Source organism: Pararge aegeria, chromosome 24, assembly GCF_905163445.1.
Source record: "Pararge aegeria chromosome 24, ilParAegt1.1, whole genome shotgun sequence".
NCBI classification, from domain to species: domain Eukaryota; kingdom Metazoa; phylum Arthropoda; class Insecta; order Lepidoptera; family Nymphalidae; genus Pararge; species Pararge aegeria.
The window spans coordinates 4,258,524-4,279,088 of record NC_053203.1 but is presented as its reverse complement, the minus strand read 5'-3'; the positions used below and the strand labels follow the sequence as shown (position 1 = coordinate 4,279,088).

Genomic DNA, 20,565 nt, shown 5'->3' with positions numbered 1-20,565 from the left:
CCACCATTGCGGAGGAGACCGGGACACTGCGCAGCATACACTCGAAGAGTGCCCTGCCTGGGACCAGGAGCGCCATCTACTGATCAGCCACGTTGGAAGAGATCTTTCTCCTGCAGCAGTGATAGCAGCAATGCTCGCGGAGGATAGAGCGTGGAAGGCGGTAGTCTCCTTCTGCGAAACTGTACTAGTCAAGAAGGAGGCTGCTGAGCGAGATCGAGAGCGAGCCAATCCTGCTCGTAGAAGACAGCGCCCTACAGGTAATCGGGAATCATAAATCTTCCCGGGACGAGCTATAAGAGTTGTGCAAGGGAGGCACCGGTGCGTTCCTAGGAGATCCCGGAGCCTCCCATTATGTACTGAGGCTGGCAACCGAGGGGGTTTTAGTGGGTAGAAATCCCACATAACCCAAATTCTCCCATAGAGAAATAGAGAATTGGGTATCTTTTGAGAAGATTTCCCCCCCGTCATCAAAAAAAAAAAAAATGGTATATGAGTAAATTATAGGCGTATTTAGGGCCAAAAGGTAAATGCCCGGGGAGGAAGGCTGCGAGGGGTAAGCAGAAGTTAGAGTGAAAGAACATCACTCTAACTTCATCATTACGGAAATCTTTATATTAAATGTATTTATGTGTATTATTCCTAAATTTTCATCACTTATCTTAGTACCTATTACACAAGCTACGCTTAATTTGGCTTTATGTATTATATAAGTATACAACTTGTATATGAAAACCGTAATAATACTTCGGACGCTTTAGAGGTACATTATTAACTTTCTCAGGGACTTATCCGTGTAACCGAAACGCTAATCGTTTTTGAGTAAACAATTGCCATAGTTTTCACTGGAAGAAATCAGATACAGCCCTAACATCACATGCAAAAGTAAAATCAAGTGACTCCTGCCACTTGATCACTTTATTAGGTACGCGTCGCGTAGGTACTATGCACGCGTCGGTATTTTATCTTCAATAGGGCTGTCATAAGTAAACACTTGTTTGAATTAGTTTGTATGGAAAATTAGATATGTTACTTTTGATTTAATATTTTTACAGGTTGATTCCTAATGAAATATACTTATGCACCCTTCAAAATTTTTCGTAATTTCGTTACACGTTGTATATAAATATTTATTAAAACAAAAAGCTTCGTTCTTATGGGATAGAGCTAAATCACCTCGCCACGCATAAACACTTTTGCATTTATAACATTTCTTCTCAGTATGTACTTATGCGAATAGTACCCGCAGAAACCGAAGTCGCCTTCACTTCATACATCGAATAAATAGTCTTCAGTTTCTTTCTTTATATATGGCTTTTTAGATTCTTCTATCATTAGTTCAAATTAACAAACTGTTGGATTTTTAAAACCCCGACGCAGAAACGACGAATATTGACGAGTGTGTTACGATTTCAATTTTTGTTTGAAAGCTTAATTAGTCGGAAGTGATCTTAGCTATGTATGAAATGAGTCCAAGATGGCCGCTGCCAAAAAAAAAGGAGGTTACGTATTTAAAAATAAAGGAGGTTTCTAAAAATGGATATCAAATGAAAGGACTCGACTAGAAGATCACAATAAAGTGTGATCATCTAAAATTTCATTTTTTTTCACAACTTCCTGAATATGGGTATCAAATGAAATGGCTTGACTGTGGAGGTTGCCACATTAACTAACTAGATGGCGCCACAAATGTCTTGCATCGCGTTAGCGTAGTTTTCACAAATAAGGACCGACCGAAGATATATATACAACTTCCAAATTTGAATTGTTGAACGTCGGTCCCCGAGCACGAACACCAGCTCGGAGGAATATCTTCCTATTGGTACGGTCGTGCGTATCCAAGTCGGAGTTCTTTTGTAATTTTTAATATAATATACTTAATTTAAAATAAACTGTGAGTTACATTTGTATTTCTTTTAACTCTAAAATATAATTTTTATTAATACATAACTATAACCTAAAATAAACTATTTAAAAACTAAATAAAATCTAAAACGTCCTCGAAACCACCGCAGCGAGGCACAGTTCCTAAGATGCTGGCAGCATTGCCCCTTTGGATGGCCAAACTAATTCGTTGGCCAAGGTAACTGCCCGCTCTAGGATCACCGGTAGACTCGATAACCCTTTTCGATAATTCTTTGAAAAGGGCTCTTGCCGCCTCCGGACCCCACGGTCCCAAAGTCTCTACTCCAAAAGGCAAAATTGAATTTTTATTGTAATCAACATTGATTTAGGGGGGGGGGGGGGGGGGAATCTTACCAGCTTAGGGCGCTGAAGCCTAAAATACGCCACTTTATGTATATAGATAACATAATTGTGTAAACTGTAAAGCAATATAACCAATAACCGGGTTACAGAAAGCGTCGCGCGTCGCTGCACTCGATGTACTTGAAACGTTATTTGGGTAAACTGCTGTCGTTACATATTACTAACTTACCCACCGGTTACCAGTAACCAGGTGTTGCTGAAAACCGGCTTTTATTTAATCTATAGTTAAGTTCACAATAATGCCAATTTGGTGATAAACAAATCTTTTTTGGAGTAAAACTTTTTTACAATCGTTGTGATTTTAAACTGGGCGAATCGAGTATGCATCATGATAAAAAATAAATGATTTAATGTATTTTAATATATTTGCAGTTGTGATAGCTCATTGGGTAGGAGCTTGCCTTCACTTTTGGGAGGCCGAGTTCGAATCCCAGCACGCACCTCTAACTTTTCTTAGTAACGTGCATTTTTAGTAATTAAAATATCACTTGCTTCAACGGTGAAGAAAAACATCGCGAGGAAACCAGCATGCCTCAGCGTTGTACATAATGTTCTCAAAGATGTGTGGAGTCCACCAATCAGCACTGGGCCAGCGTGGTGGACTACGGCCTTAACCCTTTCGCATTGTGGAAGACCCGTGCTCTGTAGTGGGTTGATATGTTGAAGGAATAATACTGACTGTGATCTGTTTTGTAACAGATATAGAAAGTAATAGATAAAACTGGTTACTGTAGGGTATTCTTTGGAGATAAACATATACTATTGCGGCTTTTTTTTTGGCGGGAGACAAATTCAAATATAGGCTAGCAGATGATGTAGACTACCACTAGAATAAATACAAGCTCATTCTTAGACTGTGTTTATAATGGTTTTTTACCAATTGGGAACCATTTTTCCTGGGATATCTTATTTTACTGCTCTTCAATTCATCTTTCTCTATACTAATTGCTTTTGTTGTGACCAACTTGTGAAAAGTATATAAATAGCGCCAATTATGTTCTCTGTATAAAAGCAATCACAGTATTAAGAACATTCAGAAACCGTGTATAAGATTAATATTGGAGCATCAAAAACTACTCCAGTTTAGAATGTTTCCTCGAACAAACGTTTAAAATATGTGTATAAACACATCTAATACAGCGCGGTTACATTTGATGAATTCCTTAATGACAAGGTAAATTTGAAACAGCCTTCGCTCTCATCTCCCGCAAGATAGATGATTGTAAATGTTGATGTTGGAAAAGAGCAACTACTGAGTTTCTTGTCGGCTCTTCTCGGTAGAATCTGCCTTCCGAACCAGTGGTAGAGTCACTACAAACAGACTGACTTGACGTTTCAAAAGTGCTTAAATAAATTTTGAATTTGGAATTTTCTTAATTCAATGAAAGCAATGTAATTTATTATAGGTAGATATTTATAAGTAACTAGCGTACCCAGCCCGCTTCGCCGCGCTAGATTTTGCTTTATTTTATTTAAACAATAAATTTACATAATTACATTTTTAATGTAAGTCTCATAATATATTAAATCATTTATTTCTCTCCGTATTCATTCTCTTCTCGAGCGGGTGAAGATCATTATCTACACCCAACAATAGAATATCATCATTGTAAATAAAAGCTGTATTTGACAGTTTGACAGTTCAAAAATAGGAGTGCTCCGATCGTCACCAAACTTTACAGGATTACTCGCCAGGTCAATCCGGAGATTCCCTGAAAGTTTCATTGAAATCGGTCCAGCCGTTTCGGAGCCTATACGGAACAATGTAAGAGATGTGAGAATAAAAAAGGCTTTTTATTTTATTTTTTATAATTGTTATTAGTGTTTTACCTACACTTGGAGGAATTATCAATTTTTATAAATTTAAAAAGCATATAAAAATTTTCGGAACCGACAGGATTTGAACCTGCGACTCTCGGGCAATTGCGGCCCGAGCGCTTTCACCAATTAAGCTACGGCTCTCCTACCGTCGATGCCGAAATTAGTATAAGCCTTTCACATCAGTCACAGCCTGATGGATCTTACAGCTTATAAGTACTCTCATTTTCTCTTAATCGTTTTTTCTCCTTCTAACTGACAATATAGTTTTGTATTCGCAAGTTGTGGCAGTCTTTCAGTGGGTCTACAATATTACATTTATATGTTTTTTTCATTTTTTGTTTAGTTTTTAAGAGTTGTTGTTGTAACCTGTTGATTGTCCCTTAAATAAATAAATAAATAAATCAGTCATAGCGACTGTAGCTTCATCTAGTAGGAAACGTTGCAGTTTCGATCTACTTTTTCAAAGGTCCATATTACAAGAGACACGTTTGAAACAAGCTTTTTTTTTTTTTTAAATATTAGTAGAATTTTTTTATCAGCGGTTCTGATCCGGTCTAAAGGCCTTGGTTGCTGGCAGTGGCGTGCATAGTCCAGTAATCTCCAGTACGAGTTATAAATACTTAAGGGTAGGCTTTTTATAACTCTTACAATGCCTATCCTTAAGTTTTTTTATAACTCGTACTGTAGACTTTTTTCATTTTATATCATCTGCATACCCTGTGCATACCCTCTATGCACGCCACTGGTTGCTGGTGTAAGTACAGGCGCATGAGTGTTAACATCTACACGTCAGAATGATGGAAACAGGACGGCACTATTCAGGACGTGCCCCTAACATACTCTGGAAGTGTCATTCTGTCCATAGGCTAGGTTTCTTTGACTCAATTATTAGATTTAAAAAAAAAATTGGTTGTCTGTAAAGTCGGCTTACTGACGATAGTTGAACGTGACAACGTTGTAAGATAATACTGATGGAATGGTTGCATTTTTCAAAAGAAAATTTTAATTTTATTTGTTCGATAGATATTATCGTTGCTATAAACAATTGACACCACATTCACTCTTCGCTGCACTTGATCCTTGCCGAAAACATGTAAATGCATTATTGTATAGAAGCTGTCCACGCGGACGCATCGCTCACTCAAGTAGGAGAGAGACAGATGTCGAACGCGGAGGTCGACTGTTCCTCTTTGTCGCTCGTTCCGCGCTCTCGCTTGCACTTCAAGCCTTGAATGGAACGCCTCAGAGCGAGGTAACGCCGCATACTTCATGTTTTTTCGTGCGTGCAGCCGGCTCCATCGAATTATAAGACGTTATCACGTCAAAAAACCGGTTGTAAAACTGTCCAAAAAGTTATAGAATATAGCAGAGGTGTCCTAACTTCCTATGACATTGTACGTGTAATACTACGCGGGAAATGAGTTATGTGACGTCAAGATTGATATCTTTGCATAAAATAACTTGAAAAAAAATCATCAGTTATACGTGCTTCAATGTCATAGAAAATCGTGTTCCTGGTAGGGGTGAAATAAAATTCATTTGTTTATTTGTAATGTACACAATTTATTTATATCGTATAGTGTTTCTTATACAAAGATAATAAATTGTAAAATCCTCTTTCACGGTCCGAATAAATAAATACTTAAAACTCCCTTGAAACGTCCCTATCACACGCCCCTTGGGCAATAGGAGTATATCTTACAATACACATCGAATACTTTCCATCAAGCCTACTTAGGATTTCATACAAGCCCAAACCATGCGTCCAACTCGAAAACGAGACGCGAGGCGAAATAAAATGAGTGAGACGCCATGCGAATCAGTTTTTAGAACGACTTTAATACTCACTATCGACGCGATTTTATCGCTGAGATGGACACGTGGTAGGGGCCACTTACGGTATAGACCATTGAAATCGATTTTCTAACAAATGTACAAAAATATTATTTATAAAGGTAGCTATTTAAGGTAGGTAGGTATGTATTGTCAAAGGCACTGGTATCCTTATATCCTGATTATCCGATAATACTCTGAAAGATATTAATTTTAAGTGGAAATTATGACTATTAAAATTGGTTTGCGATTTCCTGACAGCTAGATGATCGATCTCATTTTTTTTTTGGTTTGGAACATTCCGAATGAGAAAGACTAAACATTAAACATTATAAATAAACATCTAAGTTGGACTTAATTTTAACTTAGATCAACTTAATACTAACTTACAAGAGAAATAGTCTTTAGCCATCGATTTTCACTACCGAGTCTTCGAAGAGATGAAACAGATCTACTGCGCTTACATATAATATTACATATACATTACACATAGCTCAACACTAAAAATGCATCTTTTTTAAAATCTATCACTGAGTAGATAAGTTTTCTCTGCTCGAAAAGTCTTTAAACCGAAAGAATGAGTCTCATACATGGGGGTCCACGGTCGCGATATACGGGGGTTCCCCGAGCGCGATACATGCGAAGTCCATGATCGCGATACATTGGCGCTCCACGATCGCGATACGTGGGGAGTCCACAAGCGCGATACGTGGGAGTCCACGAACGCGATACATGGGAGTCCACGATCGCGTCGACCGAGACGACTAACCTTACCCTACTACAGATATCATACAGTACACCGATACACTATTAGGAAGGATTACAATTAGGCGTTGCGACTTAGCCGCGTACAGCTGCACAATATCATACAAATATATATCTTCATCTCTTTACAACGTGGTAACTTCGACTACGGAGGAGGGGCGGGTGAGACAGTTTGTACGAACAGATCGCCGGGCGGCGCGACACGTGGCGCGGCTGCGCATTCCAGGCGCAGGCGCGGGGCGAAGCCAGGCGCGGCGGGACCGCTCAGTGCTCCAGCGCGCGCGCTTTGTTCTGGTGCATCATGTTCTTGAGCGTCGCGACCTCGGTCGCGAGCCGCGCCAGCTCCGACTTGAGGTGCGCGTCTTCCTCCTCCGCCATCCGCTCATCCACGCGCGGAGGTCTGTACTCCGCGCCCAGGGAGATCCCGGAATCCCTCTCGTCGCTGGACCCTTCCCCGTCCCAGGAGGGGGACGAGCGCGGGCCTGGCTCCTGCTTGATGTGCTGCAGGGAGAGGAGGGCGCTCGCGACGTCCTTGTCGCCAAGGTGTGACTTGTGGCGCAGTTTGAGAGGGAGACAGTTGTTCTCCGGGGCGTACTGCTCGGCTGTCTCGTCTCCGGAGCCGGAGAGGGAGGACAGCTCGTATGGCGAGGGTGCGCGGCGAGATCGGGAGAGATTAAGAACTGAACCGGGAGGTTCATAATGTGCTGGGTGGGGGTAGTACGCTTCGGGCGCTGGGAGCCTCTCTTGGTAAGGTTCGGGGGCACGCTGCGGCGGCGGAGACGGTGGCGACGTTGGGGGTATTGGGGGCGGTGGGGGAGGTGCCGGGGGATATAGAGCGCCGCCTGAAAGCTTGCTCCTCTTAGTAACGCAGAGAACCTGGTCGCACGTGGGCAACGTGGCCAACACTTGATCGATGCTGATGAGCGTCTCCCCGCAGATCCCGTATTTTTCCTTAATGGCATCAAGTTGCGCCTTCAGCACGTGGTTTTCCTTGGAGAGTTCGACGACGCGCTGCTCAAGCACCATGTCGTTGAAGCGGCGCTTTTCGCGCGAGCGCTTGGCGGCCTCATTGTTCCGCCGCCTGCGGTCCCAGTAGCCGTCATCTTTCTTGTTGTCAGGGATGAATTCTCTCTGCTTGCGCTGGCCGAAGAAATCTTTCCTCTTATTGAAATCGAAGTTGCCATAATCGTTGGGGTCTCCGGGACTGCCAGCGGAAGAGGGGGGCCCGGCGTCCATGGGGAAATGGGGAGAGACGGAGAGACGATTGCGTGGCGGAGGCGGGATGCGGCCCGGGGAGACCGAAGGGCCCAGACCAGCGCCACCCGCGCTCATCAGCTGCTGCTGACTCAGTATAAACTCGGCGACCATGTTGCGGCGGACGATGCCCGGCCCGCACGGATCTTCACTGTGGTTCTGTAACAAACGAAACATTACGTTAGCACTCAGTTGCAATGCACTAAACGTCTTTACAAATTACGCTTGCAAAAATTTGCTGTCGCAAGATCCAGGCCGATTGCACGTGGATCACCTCTGTGTAACCGCGTTGCCACATTGAAGAAGTTTTTGTTGCCTTCATACTACATTTCGGTTTATAAATAAATCATATTCTCTAGCCTCACGTTTAGTCACGATAAACACGTCAGGGATCACGGGATTCAATGACACCATTAAAATTCAATTTCCAACGGGAGTTATTGCACTCACGAGTGATGTTTGAAAGGTGAAGTTTATTCTGGAGCGGCGTTTCAGTCAAGTAGTAGACAAAAGTCAAGAGTAACAAGCTACGCTTGCGGCGATGTGCCTACAGTCGACTAAGTGCTGTATTAGCTAAGCACAGTTCCAGTGCAATAATATTTAGATTTCGCAAGAGGTATCACGTTGGCTGCTGCGTGGGTCGCGAACGTCGGCGACCTCAGCTATTTATTTCATATTAAATACATATCGATCGGTGTGAATGAACTGCTCTTTTTAAGCAAGACTTAATATTGCTTCATATCTATTTTTTGTCCCCGACTGGAGTCGTTGACCCTGCTTTTCACAGTTTCTTTTCATCCCTGATGGCTTGTATATTTTATTTTAACTCCTCTTATGCAGCTGGTCTGATTTTGATGATGTGCGTTTTGTATATTTGAAGATCTAAAACGTCATGCTACCGAAGAGTATAATAATTAACTGCTGCTACTGACTTCGACACGACTTAAATAATCTTGTTGCAAAATACTCCTACCTTCTCAATAACAACAAGGGTACTGAGTAAAGTGTTGTGCAGAAGTTGCCGCAAATTGAGAATTTCTTTCTGTTCTTTTTTTAAATTACAGGAAGTTGTAAAAAGTCAGAAATCGATTAATGAACTCATTATGTACTATCAGAAGAACAATGAATGAATGAGAGCTATTATGGCGGAAACGTATAAAACAACTGAAACCCGCCGTTTTTTTTACTTTTTTACGGTCACGTTATTTACCATGAGGTGTTGACGTCGCAACGTGACAGTCCTTTGCTAATTTGTTTCTAAATGTGCGATTGTTATGCGTTTCCGAACGAATTTGCAATGTATTTTTACTATTCCATACGGCAAGAGGGTGGCAAGAAATTTGGTAAATTTTGGGACTTTTCTAACGCATTGCTCTACATTATCTCAATATGAAATAAACATGTTATATTTTAACATCAATCTATAAAATAATAATTTTTCATTATATTTTTCTTTGTTAGAGATATCCTTTTTCTTGTGTTTAATGAAACTTTGTGTTATAAAAGTTTATACAGTTAAATTTTATTCCGATTGTCTATGTTGTTTAACAACGGTAGTTTTAGGTATTTGATTAGATACGTTAATGAAACTAAAGAGAAAAACAATCTTTTTCTATATGACCTTTATATTGTAACGGTGGCTACGGCTTCATTTTGTAACTTTATATTGTAACTACGGTTGCAATTTGTAACTTTAAATTTTACTCGAAATTGTAAGTGCAATTAAGATATAGGTTAAGAGGCTTTAACATTACTCTTGCTAATCGAAAAAATTTGGGACAATCCCGAAATTCGCAGCAAATTAAGTCCACTCTAATGAATATACGCTCCGAAATCACTTATACGGGATTATTCACAAAGTGACTCTATATGAAATTCGAAAAAGATCATTAGCTCGTCGCTAGAGCATTTTAAAAGGTTTCAATGTTCATTAAATTCAGAAAGCTTTATGTAACCATTTACTGTTTTATTGAAGTGGTAGTTTAGGCCGTTGACTTTTCCATGTAAATGGAAATTTTTGGAACAACATAATTCATCATCATTCAGGATTGGAGATCGCAGTGGATAGTAGCGTAGAAGACGCTGCTGCCCGTTTTCTTTTATATGCCCTTCGTTACATGGTACCTGGTAGCAGGAGACGAGGGTTGGTGACAACTATATGCTGATCTTCCATTACCACACGGCATATGATATGGATTCATGAACCCAAAGTAGAAAGTTTTGGACTCGTATTTTTAAACAGCTTCATAAAGAAGGAGGTTCTCAATTCTTCGAAATCTTTTTTTATGTATGTTACCCGATTACTTGAAGACGCCTGAACCGATTTGAAAATATATATTTTTTTTGTTTTAAAGGCCATACTTTCAAGGTGGTCCCATTTCAAAGCTGTTGTTAAAAAGTCGGTTTTTTTTTAATTTTTAAAATAATTATTATATTATCTTAATTCTCTCTATTAGTATTTTCACAATACTCTTATTTAAAAGTAATATTGTCTTATAACTCTCTTTTACAGTAGTATTTCCATAATAAATATAGAAATCTTTTCGAATCCACGACCTTTCGAATATCTACCGTTATTCTTAAAGCAATTCATAGCGGTTCGACCGCAAAGTAAAATATGTAGGATGCAATAACAACAGTTATGCTGATTGCTCGCAGCATATTGTAATCAGTTATAACGCAATATAAATTCTACTACTACCCACTAACTAGATATACATTGTGAGATTTTGATCTTTTAAAGATGGTCTATGTTGATATGATGGTCATGGTCTATGTTATCAATCTCTATATCTATATCAATCTGAGATGGCAGCTATATTAAACCCAAACCCCTAATTGGTTTCTACGTAGCATCGTACTGGAACGCCAAGTCGATCGGCATGCCTTTTTTTGTAGCATTCAGACCAAAAAATCAGAACTTATAAATTTCCACACTGGCCGTTGCCACAGCAGTTACCACATGGAGGTCGACAAGATAAGACAACGATTTGTAATAAATAAAAATTTCAAGATCTATGAGCTCTAAGTATTATAAAAGCATTAAATAATATAAGAATACCGCGATTTTTGTAATCGCAATTATTGTCACTTGCGAGAAACGGGTTAGGTTGAACTCGCGGATGGTTCGCTCGTTCGGTGTCAGTAGGCCGCCCCAGATGCGCGGGCGCACCCGTTACGGCTAACTGTTCGATTAAAAGCCAACTCTAATTGGTCGAAATGTAAGCGAGGCTTTTACTTTGCACGTTTGTCTTAACTTTCAATGGACGTTCTTGTAGCATCATCTTTTAATTTTATCTTTAAAGAAAAATGGGTTTTGAATGTTTCTGAAAATGTTATTTTGAAATAATAAAAAAAAAATTATGTAGGAGTAGCTTTTTGATATGTACAAAAGTATATAACACCATAATAGAATCTCTCGTTTAGTAAAGTGATCATATATCTTAGATGATTATTTATTAATTTATATATTCTTAAATAAGAGAAGCTTGATTCGATTTGATTTAATTCTAAAAACAGTTTATTACTTTAAAATATAAAATGAAACAATGTATTATCTATCTTTAATCAGTCAAAATACTTATTTAAAGAACTTTCGAAATAAATAGTAAAAAAAAAAACAGTTGATTCACCGACTTTTGGGACCGTTACCTTTGCTATATTTCTGTACAGTACAGTTACATTGAATACGCATTTTTTGCCGTTTTCACCGTTTGTCGATAGGTAAAGTAGTTGTAAACCTACAGGAATTGTTCATTGAAGGACGTCACCGAATATACTAAAAAAGATTTACTTTTATCTTTATCATTTGAATTTAACTTTCAAGAACCACTAATAACCTAAATTCCAAAAAAAATGATCGTAATGTTTAATTATTCGTCTAGACAATAAAGAAATGCGAATGTATTAAGCCAAGGTGACATTACAAACAAACATTTTTATTTGACATTGATTTCATTTAATATTATTGTAAAAAACTTTTATTGGTGCCACAAAAATATACTATTTTCTTAGTGTTTTCTTTTTACTTATGTTGAAAAATCAGGGAATCTACAAGTAGGTTTGTTGCAGAACTTTGCCTGCAAAAAAATACTGTTCTGTTTGAAAGTTTAAAAAAATCCGTTAGGTGTCGGTTGGCAGCGCAAACGGTTGAACACAGGCCATTAATGATATTTATACGGTTATAAGAATATTAATAGCAAATTTACAAAAAATATACATGATTTCCACATAATTTCTTCGAGAATACTGTATTATTTTTTAATCTGTATCAAGTATTTTTATTTACACAGACTTTCCTTACCACGATTTCCTGTGTATACTGAATAACGAGCATCGATATCTGAGTTTTGAGCATAATGTAACAAACTATTAAAATATAGTAAATGCACTAATGCAGATACGATAAGAACAGTGTCGAATAGGGCTAGGCAAATAAATTTAAAAATATAAATGGATATTAATTTTGCTACGGAAAAGTCAATAGATATCCATATACCTATGTACAATTGGTACTATTTGGAAACTAAATAAAAAAGAACAAGAACTAAGACAAGGAAAATCGCTAAGTTCGTAAACGATTAAAATGAAAATTTAAGTGACAAAACCACTGACGTAATTTCATAAATATCATTTGATAACGAATTCGATACCGTTCCAAATTCCTCTAACGGTGATACAGAGTCTTGTATAACAATCGGCATTTGAAGACAGTTATAGCTAATCATGTATTTTCTTGCTAACCGTTAGCCAAAAACTGGCTTCGTACGGTACCACGCTTTTTATACTCATCTGGTCATCTGGTACAAACTCGTTATGAAACTTCTGTTTCGTCACGTCAAGGTTGGATTGGGCAATTATTGGCATTCTAAATGTAATGTTTGTATTCTTTATAATACCAATTTTATATGATGTGTGGGAACAATTATTTTTGTTTATGCATACAATCTATTTTACTAATCCGAGTAGTCTCTAAAAGAGGTTGTATTCAAGTTAATGTTTGTTATATCTCCGTTTACAGATTTATCAATAATTTCTTTGAAATTTTTTTTAAGAGTTTTGTCTATTTCTTTAATCTCAAACATGTTTTATATTCAGTGCAGTTCTAACCAATCATTGCAAGAATTCTATAAGTTGAACATTGATTTAATTTATTTTAAAGTACTGACTCTACTAAACTGTATTCATATATTTTTATTAAATAATTATAATAGTAATGTTGTACATATTCCAACGAAACGAAATCCCAAAGATAACGGTTGCAACACGGTATCCCATATTAAGAAGCTGGTGATAATTTGTGTTGCAAGAAGCCATTTGCAATTCTAATGACAATCAAACGTGGTTTAGTAGATACAGTTACATTTATTTATACGCGATACAAATAAATTTAGAATTAATTGATTTTTAATTTTAAAAGCATTCACATAACTACTTTTGCTACTTTAAATTTTTAGCACGGACACTCAAAAAGAAGATTTTAACGACCTAAGAGTTAAAATTCAATTCCTAACTCTTAGGCCAATAAAAACCTTTTTTTTTTGTTGATCGCTCGAGTCAACATATTAAGAACTGCACTGCAATTGCAAAGTTGAGCTATTTCATTTTGCAGTTAATGTTTATTTAACCGTACAATAGAAGTCGACATTTGCCACTGAATAATGCATGTTTTGTTAACAGTATTTATTAATAGTTAATCAAGCTTTAGGATCGGCTTGTGCTAGGTTATGTAACGACCTTCGCAGTGAACTGCGGAGTATATGAAGTATCAACACGTGTTTTAGCTACGTGTCTCGGTCGCGTTGTTCGGTCAAGTGGATTTCATCATCCCTTATGGTTAGTCACAACTCCTTCTCCCCTATTTCTATTGTTTTCTCAATTTTGCTATTAAAAAGGGTGAAACTAAAAACTTTTACTTATTTTGTATTTCATTTTGTTTCAATTTCTTAATTCCACCTGCAACTTGGTTACCTCTAGTTTATAATTTATTTGTATTCTCCATTAATGTGTAGTTTGCTACTTCTTTGTATATCTAACTATCTTAAATGCCCTGTTCCATGAATTAAGCCGTCACCAAATACATTAGCTTAAAGACAAAGGATTGCACAATGCAAAATATTTGTTATGTATGTAAACCGTTCATATTTTATTCGACGTAAAATTCGTTATCTACAAAATGTGTCATTACAATTCTTTAACGCATATAAACAGAGATATTTCTAAAAATAATTAAATAAAACAATGTATCTTTTAATAATATTATACCTAAATACTTACATACCACAAAGATAAACTGAGAATAGGTATTTCGTAATAAAAATTTATATCTCTGAGTCATTGTTCTTTAAACATGACATTTTTTACAACTTACGCAACTAATAAGATACTTGTCAACATAATTTGCAGTAAGTGTATGACCTTTCTGTTCAAAGATTTATTCTTTACTATTACATAATAATGCAACGTAATAGATAAACTGCATTCCTGGCTTATTCTTGAACCTAACTTTAATGTTAATTGTATTACTAGTGAAGTAAGTGTATTCTTACTGTATTCGGTTGGTACTCATACAGTATATAGATTATAGCAATTGATACGAAAATAATTATTGTTAATTATACCTATGTCCAACAAAAACTTCCCATTTAAGCGAGCGTTAATTTTTAATAAGACGATTAAAGTTGCAAAGCAATTGTTCGTTAATATTGACTTCCTTAATAGTGTTGTTACTTGAGTTATATTATATAAGTGCTATCTATATAAAAGCGTTCGCCTAGGTACAATTTGTTTTCCTTTTCTTAGCGTATTTCACTCTTCGGATTAAAATTTATACTTGCTCGAAAAGTTATAACTCTGTGTTTCTTTGTTGCGTGAAAGAATGCCAAACGGACAAACTTCGAAATATATAATGTTACATACCATAAATCTTGATTATTATAGGTAACCAAATAACATTTACAACTAATATGCTATAAAATTTAACAACTAATGTGCAATTTTCTCGTATTTCGAGTGACATGTTGTTGCAAGCTTTGCAGATCTATTTTTCTTGTTTGACAGATGACCTTACATTACAACAGCACCACTCACTGTCACTCTTAAAAAGTGCTTTTAAAATTCCAAAATAGAAATTCCTGGAAATTATTTTTCAAGCTTCATTGTCACTAGCTCATTTAGTACTATGGTTTCTGTGTAGTATCCTATCAACTTCATGGCGCAATAAATGGACAATTCAAAATTCATTTATTTTGAGTAGGTTTCCTCTTGCAATATTAAGTCTGTCTGTTTGTAGTGACTCTTCCACCAAAACTGGTAGTACGACTGCCTGCCTAGCCAAACGGCAGCCAGATTTCGCTGAGAAGCAGTCTGTAAAAACCCAGCAATTGCTCTTTTCCTTTGTCTATGTGCTTAGACAGTTATTGGATATTGTTCAAGCGGTAAACCTCGTGAGGAAACTTGCACGCCTGAAAAGTCTCCATCATGTTCTCAAGAGCGTGTGAAGTCTTCCGATTCGCACTTAACAAGCGTGGTAGCTTGGCTTAAGCCCTTCTCACTCTGATAGGAGACCCATGCCATGTAGTGGGCTAAAAGGTTGCAATGACAATGATGAGGATGAGTATAATCTAAATCGGATCAGAATCGCGAACCGATTCCAGAATGTACATGACCTTAGCATTATTGTCCTGCACGTGTTATTGTGCCGGTCACGCGGCGCTCGACACGTGAACTTGACCTCACGTTGCTTGCGTAACACCGCACGTTCTTCTCAACCGTTATATAAACCAACGTGATCCGACAGAGTTAATTAGATACGCTGATTGCGCCCTTGACCATTAATGTGCAAAAGACTATCCAATTTAGAAAGTAGGTGAGATTCACGCGGTTACTGTGAATTGAGATGATGTGATACAACTTGTTTATAAATAAACGAGGGTCAGGTTTGAATGCCTCACTAAAATTATGCTTAACCGAAACAATGCAGTTAAGGAAACAATTGAGACTGCATAGGTGTATTGCCGTTGTGTTGGTTTAGATTTACGAAAAATGCTTTGTATTTTCATATTTTACTTGAGATATTAATAAAGATCATAGTATCTACAAAAGATTTAAATAGTATGTGGAAATTTTATCACCAAAATTAAAGAAAGAATAATTCTCTCAGTTTGCCTAAATTGCGTATATCTTGCTCTTGACCTACCAAAGACAATTACCGTGGTATAAATGCTCATAGACAATATCAGCCATCTTGGAAAAAGTAGAGAAAGTAGTACAGCAGTAACTTTCCACACGCTCGCTTCTAGCGCGGGGGAAAAGTAGGGCGACCGCCATCTTTCATGACATTTTACTGCCGCACATTGTCGAGATATTAATAGTTATAATCAAATAAAACAAATCAAATCCAATAATAGATTGAACTTGGGAAGTTATGTCAGTAACTTATCTATTATTAACTAATATTTATAACGATTATATTCGATGTGTATGCAAATAAGTCGGCTCATATTTTCTTCTGTAACAATTTGCCCTTTGATATTATAGAGTATTATATAAACGCATATTTTTTCTTTTAATATTTGCTGTTTAGATTCCTATTTCTCAGTTAGCGGTTAATTTTATTGAGTTCTTAGGCGCCATCCAGTCACTATCTTAAAACAACGCCTACAGTGTATGCACCAGATGCACATGTTATGAAAACATTCGATGAGCCATTATCTTGTTGTGTCTTTACTCTATGCTCACCAGTCAAGCATCCTTGCGGTAAAATTGTCATCTGTATATAACCTCAGGTGAAGGATTAAAAAAAGGTCGCCAATTTGGATGCGTTTCAAGCATTTTTCTGCTGAAAAAAAACGCGCATACTTGACCGATTTTCGCATTCGTATTTAGCGAAGGCCTAATTAAAGAGCACGCTATTTTGGGGACGGCCTCAGACTCCCGATAATAGTTTCGTGTCAAGGTCCCGTTTCGTAACTCCTCGAGCGATAAACCGCCGACTAAATGTGTCAAGGCCTTTTCACTCGCTTTTCCGGTGGATTTCCCTATCAGATATAAGTAATCCTTAAACAAATACGCAGTTGAAGAGACAAAGACGAACCTACTTTGTACCGACCTTGCTCTACACTGTTAATTGCTACATTATTAAGAAACACTTAACCTATTTTCGTGAGCTAGATTCTTCGAATTTAGCTATCCACCTCTATTTCTTACGCAACGTAAGCATTTTGTTTCTAGGAAGCATCTTTAACAGGGCCAAGATCTTAATGAGTTACAATTTCCCTTATAACATTATGTGTTGTTGTTTATTTTAAAACAATGATGTTTGGCATGTAGATCGTCGCTCTAGTTTCGCTAATTGTGACTCACTGGGAATTCTGGTTTAGATTTTTCCGGCCTATTATCGTGAAAGTAGACTTAATAACGGGAGAGCAAAGGAGTCATGATAAAATAATAATTGTTCTTGTTCTAATCGGTTCAGAATAACTGCTACCAGGAACCCATGGTAAGTTACTACATGGTGCACTGTTCCGTAATTATTTTCTAGTACGTCCCAATTTTACTGGCTATTAATCTTTAAATAAGACACATAACACATTGCTGCTCTTGTCGCAATTGGTTGTGTACACTCACGTGCACATCAGTAAGTAGGTTACAGTTACGCGAGCGGGCGAGATAAAAAAATAGGTCAAGTTATCTTTTGCTTGTCCTCGTACCGATGAAATTATCGTTGGCGTTTGTTATTGCGCGTGAAAAAATTGTAGATTACGTAATGAAATTCCTTAAGGGGAGTCGCGATAGTATACACTATACAATTATTGTGATATATTATGATATGCGTGATAAAAGCCAAACGAAATCTCGCCTTGAATAATGGGGACAATCTTATTGAGTAAGTCATTGTTGAAGAATTGATACTTGAAATTGGCAAACTGTGTGCGAACATTTCAAGCCCGAATGTATTGCATAAATACGGCATAAATAGTTTGGTTATTCGTAGATGATTTCATCGGTTCGCATGATCCGCAGTAGGTAATCAGGGCCGAGTTCGACCGTCGACATAATGGGAATTAAAATTCATAGTTATGCGAGCCATGATGCACGATTAACTAAATGCATACGGGTGTGACCTTACGGTCTTTAATAATACCTTCCGGACGACCTTGCTTCAAACTTCCTGCATTACATCACTTGCGTACTGATAATGCACTTTATGCTTGAGTGTTACAATTCTTTGTCTATCTATTATTAGAGTGCGGAACTGTTTGTACAAGACAAGTTGCTTGTTAATACTGCGTTTTCTAGTTAGTGTTCTAGAGTTTTTTATTTGAAGTTTCCACGTTATCTGTGGTCCGTGCAATGTCACTGTTTGTCTGTGTGGGTTGCACTGTTGCGCAATGCCGCCCTAGGGATGTTGCGTCATACGTAGATAGCTAACTGACCTTTACACGATCGATTCGAGACTGGGGTTTATTTCTATTGGATAGGTGGAATACTGTTCTGAAATTAAGTTCCGTTCTGTTCTATTCTGAAGTAAATACTGTTCCGAATTACTAACGCAACATAAAATAATTATTATAAGTACATATTATAGAATCATTTCGTGCTTATTCGCTTTTTTGTTACAATTGACTATTAAGAGAAGTTATCTGCCTTAAGACGACGTTAAAGCAGATAAGTAATTAAGTACAACAATTTGTTTAGCAAACATTTCTTAAATACCTTTAATAACAGCAATTATTATTCAAGATACAAGTTGTAATTGAGGAGTATAGTACGTATCGAGTACACTGTAGTTCCGTACATCCGCAGGCGAACGCACGCGGGTGATTTGAACCTTGAACCAGTTGTGTAAGCGTTTACAATAGCTTACGACAGAGCCGTCGTGCCAGGCGCCGTTTACGACACTCTAGTTACTAACAATTGCTATACATTAATTACCCATTTAAATAGTTGTACATTTTCCAACTATAAAGACAAAACGACTGGCCGACCTAATTTTTGTCTAACACAAATTAAAAGTAAATTATATATTTTTTTTAAAGTTACAAGATGTATCTAGGTTAAATTAATATCCATAAAATTATTCAACAAACTAAACTTTTCAGTAGAAAATTAAAATGTTGAGTGTAAGAAAAAAACATGAAAAATCAGATTTTTCTTATGTAGGATGCCGCACATTTTAGCATTCATAACGGAAATAGGATGTAGATTTAATGTGTTTTTTGTAATACATTCTTGTTTATTTGAGCCGCAAGGAAATGTTGTATATTATTTTTCAAAAAGAATGTGTTAACAAAGACAAAGAAATCACTTTGTTCGATTAGAAACAAAAGAATAAATAATATGATATAAGATAATAGAACCTAAAGATATAACGGTGTAAACAAAGATAATAATGAAAACATCGTCGAGGAAGTAAATATGCAAACAAAAGATGCAAAACATAGTGAGGGTCAACGGGAAACGATGTACGCAGTAGGCACATGTGGGAAATTCTCTGTATTAAAATTATTAAAGGCGAAAATCTTTTGGCACAAGACGAGGCGGGCGTGAGTAAACAAATTTTAAGCGACAATGTCAATGACATTCGTTCGAACATTTCTATGGAAGTCATTTTGAGGAATTAACTGATTCATCTCATTTCCTGAGTCATTTTGATTTATTTTGAATAATTGGCAGAGAATTTTCTGAAACTTGAAATTTAAAAAATTCAAAAATTATCTTATTAGAATCTATTTTCTTTTTTTCTTTTACAATTTGATATATCTATTATATTTCGTTTACTTCGTAATGAATTTAGTTATATTATTATTAATATGCCATTTCAAAATATTTAAATAAAATTTTAATAACTTTTTGATAATTTTTAAATTTTATTATAATTAAATATTTTTTGTTTTATATTAATGATTTTCAACGAACGGCAAAAGATGTGATACATATTTAATTAATCTGAGTTTTTCTCAAAAAATAAATATTAAATATTTGTGATTTGTAGTCACGATGAGAAGTGTAAACTAAATTCTAGGTGTGTAGAATTAAAAAGTGTACTTACGAAAATATTTGCGGCAATATTGTACTCCTTATCGGGAATTATCCAAATTTTGAGAACAATGTCATAATTTCACAAAAAACAGCAAATCACAAAACCGTCTTCGGCGTAGTTTATAATGCGTAAAAATGTTATAATAAATGTTATGCACCCACTATACACGTCCTGAATTATTTTGTCACTATCACAATGTTGTTATGACGAAATATCCACTGCGATGGCGTAGTACTCTAGTAACTTGTTACTCGTCTATCCTCTGCGAAGTCTAGAGTGCGACTAAAATTTGTAGTGGGGTCGACCGACTCACGGTCTGTAGCACGCACACTACAACAAATCGCGTCTGTGTGCGTAGCTGAGCGAGTGTGCGTGACTTCTGCTAGTGTGAGGTGTTTACGTAACCTAGCTGTGTGTAATCACTTTAGTCGGCGCTATTGAGTCAGTGTAGTGTCCGATTTTTTTTAGCTAATTCGCGATTGAGTCATGTATTTGTGGCGTTTTTGTGTTTCTACGAAATCTGTAAGCGATTGATAAGCGTTAGTTTTCGGCAATTTTCTGTGGCGTAATGAATTAATTTAAAT

At 37.0% G+C, this 20,565-nt stretch overlaps 1 protein-coding gene across 1 annotated transcript; it reads right to left on the bottom strand.

Annotated features, from left to right (window-relative positions):
- Positions 1–5,629: 5,629 nt before the first annotated feature.
- On the bottom strand, positions 5,630–20,283 carry LOC120634485 (nuclear factor interleukin-3-regulated protein). The gene is made up of 2 exons (XM_039905122.1): positions 19,991–20,283; positions 5,630–8,097 (listed from the first exon to the last, which is right to left on the bottom strand). The coding sequence occupies exon 2, from the start codon at positions 8,050–8,052 to the stop codon at positions 6,949–6,951; it is 1,104 nt and encodes a 367-aa protein (XP_039761056.1). The 5' UTR covers positions 8,053–8,097; positions 19,991–20,283; the 3' UTR covers positions 5,630–6,948.
- Positions 20,284–20,565: the final 282 nt, after the last annotated feature.

Excerpts from the sequence above, each read along its gene's own strand:
- LOC120634485 (XM_039905122.1), bottom strand. The coding sequence starts at position 8,052 with ATGGTCGCCGAGTTTATACTGAGTCAGCAGCAGCTGATGAGCGCGGGT.